At 34.7% G+C, this 11173-nt stretch overlaps 1 protein-coding gene across 1 annotated transcript; it reads right to left on the bottom strand.

Moving 5' to 3' along the window:
- Positions 1-232: 232 nt before the first annotated feature.
- On the bottom strand, positions 233-9706 carry LOC104621517 (very long-chain acyl-CoA synthetase-like). The gene is given in 7 exon segments (XM_010288031.1): positions 233-409; positions 2991-3121; positions 4947-5044; positions 5423-5446; positions 5448-5616; positions 7754-7844; positions 9488-9706. Coding segments are annotated over 7 exon segments (909 nt in total).
- Between the last annotated feature and the right edge of the window lie 1467 nt (positions 9707-11173).

The following is an 11173-nucleotide window of genomic DNA, read 5'->3' as shown; positions in this document are numbered from 1 at the left end:
AATTTGCATGTGTGAGCCCGGGAAGTAATATGAGCAGATGCAGTACAGCTTACACAATGCACATAACCATTGTGGCTTTGTCTTATAAAGAGCCAAATTCTATCAAAGTAAGATTAATTTGATTATCTTATGTTTTTAGAACAAATATTGCATACTGGCTTTTCTTGAAATAATTGCAGGAGTATATTTGAAATTTACTTTCTGTATTGTAGAGTAATTTTATTTGTATGCTTTACAAATGTATTTCACCAGAAACAACATTCTTGTATATCTCTCTTGTCAAAGGAATATAGGAATGTGCAGGTTTATGCATGAAATACAGAGGTTCAGATATAATTTCTGGATTAAATCCTTCATTCACCAGATGCATTTTCTGATGCTTGGAAGTTGCAGTAATTTGCATGACATCCTAAAAAAGAAATAATTCAAGTAAAGTGCAATATTCCATTTCATCCTATATCAGTGAAAATATGATGCAATTACTGAATAGAATGGTTCATACAATTTTACTAAAGAATATCTTCAGTTAGAATGATCTGATTCACAGGTGCAGTGAAATCTAAATTTAAATGCAGCTTTTATTTCTTATTCATTTCTCTGTCAAAGCCACATGCAAGCTTGCAAGTTTCTGTTTCAAAATAAGCATTTTCTTTAACTTTCATTAGTGCAGCTGATCAGAAAAGCTGTGGGTTTTGGGGCACTTGGTAACGCTCTGCAGAGAGATGGCTGATTTTATGGTACTGGCTCTCCTCTAATTTCCAACGGCTAAACTTCATTTAAGACATTAAATACAAACATGTTAAATGCCTTCCTGTGTTGTTTTTCTGTGTAAGCAGTTGCTGTACAGCAGTTATTCAAATGCCAATTACTGAACGAGTTGGTCTGCACACAATAGCCAGTGTATGACAGCAGAAGTAGTATGTAAAATAATCTCATTTAAAATGTGGCTCACATTAAGGGCAAGTTTAAAACACACCGTTCTTGAGCATTGTTATTACTTGGACTGTGTTTTCAATGTAGCCAATATTTTCTTTTCGTTCTCATGCTGAAACAGGCCACTTTTCAGTTCTTACTTGTTTTTATGTTTTGATCTCTAACATGCCTGATTTCCTTTTCACACTGCTACTCCATTTCCACAACTCTCAGATCATTTAGTCTTTGGCTTCTGAGCTGAAACTGCTAATAATTTTGCCAGTTCATTCTCTCTTTTGGCAGCACTTATGACAGGAACCATACTTAGACCACCAAGTCATTTCACACAGACACTGAATAGCTGCCAGATGGTAATAAAGTTCAATTATTACCAAGTAGGATGGCTTCAAATTGAATAGCTAGCATAAATGTGTCTTGGTAATTATTTAAAAAGTTGCCATGATAAGAGTAAAAGTTTAATAAGGACTGATATTAAATATTTTTAATATGTATTACCAATACAGATTGCTGAGATTTCTCTTTAAATGATCCCCTTATTTTAATGAAGTCAGATTTTTTGACATGGAAATATGAGTTTTTGGGGGAAAAAACCCCCGACTAACAAAACCAAACCCAAAAACTCGAAAGCAAAACAGGGCACAAATAATACAAAACTGAAATCACTCCCTGAATACTCTTAGAAAACTCTTCCTAATGTCTTTCTGCAAACAAAAAATTAAATTAGCAAAATTCAAGTGGAAAAAATACTCAGAGCCTCGGAGTATCCCCCTTTTTTGCATCATTCTCCCTAGGCCTCTACTGTTCTTCTGGAGTCAAGTCAGAGAGGTTGAGAAAAACAACTGTCAGCCTGTCTTGGTTTTCACGAAATCAGTTAACCAGGGTTGCAAGTCATACTAGAGAGAGCTGAAAATTTTTCAAGATTTATTTTATCGTAAATCAAATTTTGTGTGAGAATTTCATATTTTTGTTTGTCACTCTTGATTAGGATGAACTCTTCCTCAAGACACATCTTTTTTTTTTTTTCAGAAGGGACTTCATTTTCTGTCCACTTAGAAAATTGTGAGTTCAATGTTCATCCTATTATCTTCCACTAAGATATTTTTAAAGTAACAACAAGTTTTTGTTTTAAGGATGTACACATGTTTAAGTATTCATTAATTAGTACTGATAGTATCTTTGGTAGTAAACTCAACTTCAATTAGCTAAAAAAAGCTTTATTCAGAGAACACATAAATAGGGTCAGGTTTAATCCATTCCACATATATAGACCCAGGAGCTCCATATAGATTTTCTCCATCTAACGGAACCATAAAGACAAGTCTGTTCCAAAGGTTTTTCCCGGAAGAGGGCACTGCTGTCCTGAGGCACCATAGATAGTATGGCCTATGCTAACTGCATTTGAAGATATATTTACTTAGTACAGTAACCTTTTAGTGGAAAAACTGTTCTCAATTCCAAGCTGTCTTAAAAATTATATTTCTCTCTAAATGTATACATTCTTTTTATCCTCTTCCTCTCCAGTCTTACTCAATCTGTTGTGTTCCCATCTTGCTCTCAATCAAATTTGTGCCTTTCAGACAATTTGTCAATATTTAGGGAGAGGCAAAACTGCTGAATGCTTCTCAGTATCCCATAACAGCAGAAAACTGTCTGCTAGAAACTTTCAGAAGATGTAATGTGGGGGTCTTTCCTGCTCTTTGCAGTTCTTGCTCTCCTGTCCTGTTGCTGAAGGTCATCCTGTGAGGATTACACAAGGAATGAAACACACTAGTTAAAGATTAAGAGCTTTGAAACAAAATCCAACTTTGCCAAGTTATTAATCACATTTAGTATTTTTAGGTATGAATGGAACTTTAAAGCAAAATACAAGTTTAATTCATCAAATATTTGCTTAACTTCATAATAATAATAACAACAATAATTCAGACTAGTATTACCTTTTGTGTTTCAATTCTTGAAACTGTTTGTAAATTAATTCCTTCATTCCGTGATTGTAGAGACCAATTTTCAGGTCAGACAGAAGACAAAGACAAGTAGGAGGCAACTCATTGTCTTACTATGATTCTCACAAAGTGTGGCTGGGCATAACTTGGAAGGAAGTCCACAACATGCTTATAAAGTCTTTCTCCATTAAAGGATTGGCCAGGTTTAAGCACAATAGCTGCTACCCCTGTTCTTCCTTCATAGTCTAAAAAAATTGAAAAATATTATGAGAAGTAAGAGTGTATGTGAGTCTTATATGACATTTGGAGGGATTTAATATTGATCAGAGCAAATATTTTGATATTGTGAAATATCTGCCCTATCCTCTCAGACATCATTGAGTGTAAGACACATAATACTTTATACTGGAAGACTTAAAGTTACTTTCAGTGTTTTTATTCAATTAAAAAAATGCTACTTTTGTTAGCAATTCTGTATCGCTGGCAGTTGGCTGCTAGGTTTTCTTCCTACCTTGCTCAATCTTAACATTAGTAACATAGTGGCCTAGTGAAATCAGAGTGACCATTGGTTCAATAAAAAGCTGAACGCACCTCCAAAATGACTACTGCAAAAGATGGACGTAGACATGTATTAGGCTGTACTTGGTCTGTATAAAGTCTAGTGGCTATTGTACATTGTATACGCAGTGCTGAGTGTTTTCTGCTCTATTCCACAGACAGATTAGTGACAAATAGGGCAAATGCCTCCTAGTAAATCACAAGCAGCAAATTATGTTTGACATGAAAACAGAAATAAAACCCTTTAAAAAAAATGTAACAAACATAGTTTCTGCTTTCTTTTTAATTGAACACAAGTAAAAATTCCAAATGGAGAAAATATCTAAATTTGAAGAGATGAGCTGCCATGGTTAAATCTGTCCAGAATGAAAGAGCAGCTGTGAGGTGTGGCCAAGGCACTGGAAGGATAAAATATGGGTATTCCCTTTTCATGAAACTTAACTTGCAGTTGTTTAATTGGTAATATGCTATAAAGTTTGTTTTGGTAATATTTGAGACTCAGGTTGATTCAGAAATATGAAAGACTATGCTATCTAGTTTTTTTTTTTAACAGTACAGCCAAGAATGAATGTGATTCTTAAGCTCTTCAGGTTTTGTTTTGATGTGCTATTCACTACCTGAAATAGCAGTAGCCCTTTGAGGAGTTCTTGTCAGCTCCAGCTGTAGATGAAAATGAGATAGGCTTTCCAAGTTTGATTACAGTTTTATTTGCATGCACTTGAGGATGCCATCTCTCACAAATGAACATATTTGCATTTGACAGCCACCTGCTGATAAACCATTCAGATTATGGCCTTTGTCATTTTATTTTCATATATCCTCTTTATTTGAATCCATTGTGTCTCCCATCAGTGCTAAGTAGTAGCTTGTCTTTTGATAGCTTCTTCATGTGACTAGTTTCTTTCAATACTAGACTTTGTTTGCCTTATCCAAAGGAAACATAGGACACCTATTCAGCACCACAGGAAAGTTTGCCTTCATCAACCTGTTCATTCAACAGATGCATCATCTGAGCAGTTTTCCACCTCATCTTGTAATTTAGTCACCTACAGTTTTTCAGTATGGTATTGTATGTTTTTATGAAGCACCATATGTGATTTGGAATTATGAAAAAATACATATCTTCTAGGACTGTACTTTCAAGATAGTGACAAGTGTTTTCAGACATGTCATCTTCTAATATGCCCCGTTTTACCATTTTTCAGATGAAAGCCTGTAGCCTAAGAGAAGTCTTCTGTAGTTTATAACTTTGTACTTCTCACATCTTTGTTACAAGTTTTAATTCATCCCAATGTTTCTGCCATTCATTACAAAATTTCAGCATGTCACGTTTATTACGTACAGCTTTTTACTGAAACTGAAATTTCAAAGGACTGTAGAAAAGCCTGAATTGCTGAGTTGACACCATTTATTTCCTTACATATAAGTATGCATTCTGTTGCAAGAACAGAAATGATAGAGCAGGAAATTGCTATTTTAATTTTGTATTCTCTAACTATAGGAATGTCTTACTTCGTATGCTTACACTGTAAACATTAACTTCTTGGACAAAATCCATCATACCAATGATCTCCACCACTTCTACAGTGGCAACATTTTCTCCTTTCCACCTGTTGAAAATATTTTTTAAAATAATGTAGATATTAGCTAAGAAATTTTTATTCTATTCATGGCTATATGTGATGGAGCACTACTTTTAATGTGAACTACTGTTATTCTTAACTGAAGAGTGTAGATGGATAAATCCTCTTCTGATTTAGTGCCACCGCATTTGAGACCCCAAACTTAAAAGAAATAGAAGTGCTATTTGACTCAAATTTGAAAAATTCTACTGGGTTGGTGTGAACTTCGGTGGACTTTAATTGTGATTCTTAATGTTTCTGTTAAAACAAAATTGATATTCATCAGGTTCAAGTCTGAGCTGTGTCATCTTGTCCTGAATATGGTTCATTCCAAGCTCACAGGATTTACTGTTAACTCCACTATACCTGAAAGTGTCTCCCACACGGTCAGTGGAGGAAGCCATCCTCATCCACCACTAAGAGGTCTCCTGTGTTAACATACACATCTCTTTTCACAAACACATTACGCAGGAGTTTATTCTCTGAGGCTTCATCATTTCCAGCATATCCAGAAAATGGGGCATCCTGAGTATCTTGGACAATGAGAAGACCAGATTCACCTGCAGGCCATGAAAAGGGGATGCAAAAGTCCATATTTACAGTGAGCCATTTAGAACATAAAGTATTATATTAAAAATCTTTTGGAAAGCCACATCTGTTCTACTCATCTTATTGCTACATTTCTGTAACTGTTTCCTGAACAATAGAAATAGGTGAGTGTAAGAAGGAACATGATGTTAGGGCAGAGCTTTTTGGAGTACAGTGTACATCACTTACCCTGAAAAGCATTTGCCCAGTGAAAGGATGATGATTCTGTCATTTGAGAAGGGTCCTGGTAGTGAAAGAGTACACATGGGGACCTGACCTCTTTGTGCTTTATGTTTTTCTGGAGGACAGGGTTGCTACTGCTCTCAGTACTGTGCTGGTGTGGAAGCAAGCATTGCAAGCCATAATCTGCCTGAGCCTCTTAAATATCAAGGAGTCCCTGAAGTCTGCAGCATATCCCTACCGGGCATTACTCTATACGGGCTGTATAAGTCCCATTTATATCAAGGGCAAAACATCCATTGACTTCACTGGAATTGGCTCTGAATACCCTTTTAAAATGCTTTTTTTATTATTCCATAGCTATGATAGATGCTGGCTTATTTCTCAGTCTGTTCCTGAGATTAAAAGACATTTCCATCTTCTAAAGATTTTTATTGTTTTTCCTTCAACTGACGTGTGGAGGTATTTCCAAACAAATAGTTTTTTTCATAGCTGTGTATCTGCCTCCCATATTAAATCCTCGTTATTGTTTTGAACTCTACATGTGGAAAGTAGAATGAAAGCTCGTATTACCATTCAGAAGAGGAGCTGGCATTGCTGCAAATAGGATGCCTGCTTTATAACAAAATAAAAACCAAACCAAAAATGTTGTATTTAAAAAAAGAGTTGTCCTAAGCCCCAGTCAGTTTTACAGGATGATTCTCTATTCCAGTTTGGGAATTTACTGTCGTTACTGTCTCACGTTACATCAAGTGATGACTTCAGAGTTATCTAAAAAGTATGTGTAACAACTTGCAAAATTTTTCTAGTTGTGTCATGAAACTGGGTGTTTTATCAATTTCACTGAGAAACCAAGAATTTTTGTCCAGTTTATAATGTAGCTGTAGTGAGGAAGCAAGCGCTTTTCAAGAAAATAAATAGTAATTCTTTTGCTTGATTTCAATACTATCAGCAAATAATGTATTATCAGCAAATAATGTATTATCAGAAATAATCAATAATCAATAATTGCTGCTTTGATGACCAGTACTACTATGTGTCACTGAAATCTGACATTAGCATGACAAATATTGTTATCTGTGTTGCTCTAAAAGTCTCTTTTTTGACTTCTGGAATTTTATCTCAATTATAGTTAAATCTGTATACTGAAACTAGTGATGTTAAAGACCTTTTTTCTGGAACTGTTAACTTTAACACACACGGATTCATGCATGTGTACGCAGACAAACAGATACTTAATGTGACTTTAGTAAAATGCAGTGCTATGTCCTTTTTGAGAGTCAGTTTTCATGATTTTTTTTGAAGATATTCTCAGCTGTCAGGCCATCCTATCTTCAGCCTGGGATCTTTCAGTAGGGATATTCCATTCTAAGTAGGAGTTTGGAGATTCTATGCAACTCCAGGTACTAAATAGTTAAATCTGGTTTTGTACATGTAAAAATATAAAAAATATAAAAAATAATATCCAGATTTTGAAATGGTACTGTCCTTCCTCAGAACTTCAAATTTGGAAATTAGAAAACCTCTGTAAACCTCTGGCCTTCGAACACAGCATAACTAGGAATTACTGTGTCCATTTTATTTGGAAAACAGTAAACATGAAGAAATCTGGTTTGTTCAGGAATATGAACAAGTTTTTGCGTGTGAGAATAAAAACTATCTGAGCCCAGAATATTGATTATGTTCTTATATTATTGTATTTTTGGATATTTGGGTATATTATAAATATTTGGATCTGTTATTGGGTATATTAGCAGTAGATCCCTATGTGGATCTATTGATAATAAATTTTTCCTGTGTCATTTTCAAGTTCTAAGTGTATGTCAAGAACTTGTTGCTCACAGAACAGAGAGTTAGTTCCTGCCCCAAAATATCACCGTCTAAACTGAGGTATCTGTTAGTTAATAGATAACTAATATTTTTCCTTACCTGTGGCTGCTTTCTTACACCTTCCATTTTCATCCTTCATAAATTCTTGTTTCCAGACATCATACTTCAACCACTCAGAAGAATGTAGTAGCTAAATAAAAAAAGTGCATACACATACTTAAAAACCTCACTGTTTTACTCATTTTCCAATTGTTCTGATAAAAATTGCTTTGAATTAATGGATAGTACCCTATTGACTTTGGAAGATTTGGAACAGCCTGAAGATACTGCCAGTATTCTGAGAAGCAGTTGTCAGAAAGTGTTCACAGCATGCTAAGGAACACTAAGTATACATATACAGATGAAGTGTTCATCTGTTTTATCAATAAAAAAGAAACCCATTGTTTTAGAGTGTGGTCAGGTTCAAATCATTTATATAAAATGAAACAGTGCTTTTGATCAAATTGTCAATTTTGTTTTAAAACTACTGTACATTTCTAAATAGAGGCTTAACATTACTGGAATGCAAATCTAGAAGATTCTCTGATAAAAAGTCCAAATTAAATTTATAGATATCTCAAAAATTTCTCCAGCTGGATCCCAGGGGAAGCATACAGCTCAATGGTTTGATTTAGGTTTTACTGCCTTCATCTCCTGTCCATAGAATTAAGATTGCTAAGAGGTGGCTCCTCCCGGTGCGACACCCCCACACCCCCAGCCGCCGCACTTCCCACCATGCTGGTCACACACCCGTGGGACCCACCTGCCTGCTTCAAAAAGGTCTTGTCACACCATTTTTTAATTTCCCTGGCCCCAGCCATGTACACCTCCTCTTTAGTTAAGATTGCTAAGTTCAAAAGCATTGCAGAGTTGTTATGGCCATGGGAAGGCATTTTTGGCATCCCAGATTAAAAGCAGAAGTAGTTTGGAAAGCATTAATCTCCTTTTGATGTTAACTGCTCTGAATCTTTAGTAACATTACAGTATTTTATTGTAGTATAATGTTGACGGTTCACAAAGAGTCTCTACAAATAGGAAAAGCATTTGAATACAAATAGGAAAAGCATTTGAATACAAATAGGAAAAGCATTTGAGACTGTCAAGGCATTTTTATGGGTGGAAGATGTATATCTCTAATGAGAGCTTCAACAGTAGTCATATATATAAAGTTTATAGTTTAGATATCTTGAAATGTGTATTTTTCTCCTTTATTTGCTGAGAATTTTGAAATTTTTTTTGCTAAAAAAATTTTTGCTTCTCTTATTTCAGAGAAGAAAATGTTATGCTTGTTTTAATGTGTGAAGATGGAGTCAAAGAGTAAATCTGTGTAAGTTTGCTCTGGAACATATATCTCCTGATTCATACCAAAAGTCAAATCAAAACTAATTTCTGCCTCATCACTCAATACCTGTGGGTTTTCAGGATGGTAAGTAAACTTCAACAAAAAACATCATTAATCAGTCCTGTGGATAGGCATTTCTATACAGGCAGGGAGTTTTTAATATTCTGGGGAAAAAGTTTGGGTACACGAAGCAGTAGTTTCAGCTTCGGCAGACTTGTTTTATATGTTTATTCTAGCTTCACAATATATGTGCGGAGAACAGTGTCAAGTAAGGGGCTAAGAATAAGGTTTCTGTTTCCACGAACAAAATTTTGCTACATCTGGACTGTAGTAAGCAGGTTCTTCCTTGTACATTTTCCTGTTCTTTATAATTTCTGCTTTTCATATGCTTTGGTGTTTTTTTTTTTTTTTTTGGTTGGCTGGTTAGTTGTTTGTTTGGTTGATTTGATTACCTTTGAGAAGATGCCAGCATGACCCACAGCTCCTATTTTATTAGTATAGTTCAAGAAACCAAGATTTCCTTCTGTGGATCTGTAGAATTCAAATATTTTGATTGGGCCAAACCTCATCAGAAATTCTTTCCAGACAGCAGGTCTGATACCATTTCCTAGAGCAATGTGTACTTTGTGAACTCTGTCGTCTTCTTTCCGTGAACAGCCGAAAAGAAACATTCTGCAGCTGAGAAAAGTGGGTCTAAATACCTAGAGTTGGTCTAAAACTTCCTAATAGAATAATTTTCCTTTAGAAACTGCCACTTTCACTAAAATACTTCACAGAAGGGTATTTGTTTTGTAAAAATGAAACAGATAATCATCAGAATGCTTGTTGGTCTGAGGTTGAAGGATTTTTGTAAGGTGAAAACTTTATTTTTGTAGTTCTTTGTATTTTCACTTTAAATTATATAACTGAGATTTATATTACAAAGTTAAAAGGAATTATTTTATCTTGAAAATGTAGAAAAATAGGTTTTAGGTAAGTGCCATTTCCCATACAATGGAAATTCCTTTCTGAATCAAAGAAAGGAATTTTTCTGCATAAATAAAATCACATCTTAGAAAATACTTGTGCAACGCTATGGTCAGTTCTACATGTAATAGTATTTGGTAGTAAATTTTACGCATCTACTGTGTTGCCTAAGGAACCTGAAAAAGTAGCAGAATTAGTTAAAGCTCCTTATCATATCTCATATGATTAAGTGCAGTTTTTAAACTTAAATTAAAATTCAGAAAAGATGGTAATAAAATCTGCCATCAAAATGTAGTTGTTAATGTGTCATTGTTACATGTCAGTTGTGTCATTATTGTGGTAAACTACTCAAATGCTTACCTACGTAACTGTTTTCTGCATTGGGCCAGACTGCTCAGTACCCTATATATAGGACTATAATCAAGACTGATTATAGAAAAGCCCCCACTTTTTTTGGAGATACAGCTGTGACTGAGTGATTAAGTTACTGCCATGGCTGAATGCAGCCATGCAGCAGAAAATAAAATTATTTCAGGTCCACAGGAACAGTTTCTTCAAACCAAATAAATGCAATTTTTTTTCCATTTCAGTGTTATTCTATGCTTTAAAAATTGTAAACATATATTTGATTTCTAAATAATATTAAAGTGATTACAAAATGGAACACTGCCTAAGAACTACACTGCAATATTTTAGCAGAATCTGTATTTCAACTTTTCTATGTTTAAAAATATTGTCGCAAGATTACTTTGTGAATCCTGGATTAACAGACAATTTCATTTCATCCATAACTGCATTTTATGACAGATAAATTATTTGCCACAATAGGATCAGCTGTAATGCAGACTAAACTCCACTTGTTGAAGACAGGAGGGGAGACTTCTCTGGTTCTGCTTATTGAACTGTTTTCTTTCACAGTTTTAATGGTAAACCTAAAAGAATAGCATAGTTTGATCACATGTATGTGATCAAATCCAACTATGAACCAGTTGGCAGGCTGATTGGGAGAGTTACTTCATGCCTAATATTGTCCCTTCTTCAGCACTTGGTCTTGAGGATGAAATAATGGATTTTATATATATATATATTTTTTTTTTTTTTTTTCCCCAGACTAGCTGATGAGGCTGTAGGACTTAGGTAAATCTCAGGAGCTTAAGAGACTATAAGCATTG

This window comes from Phaethon lepturus, unplaced genomic scaffold (genome assembly GCF_000687285.1).
Source record: "Phaethon lepturus isolate BGI_N335 unplaced genomic scaffold, ASM68728v1 scaffold4625, whole genome shotgun sequence".
In the NCBI taxonomy this organism is placed as follows: domain Eukaryota; kingdom Metazoa; phylum Chordata; class Aves; order Phaethontiformes; family Phaethontidae; genus Phaethon; species Phaethon lepturus.
The sequence above is the reverse complement of the archived record's forward strand: the minus strand, read 5'-3'. Positions and strand labels throughout refer to the sequence as shown.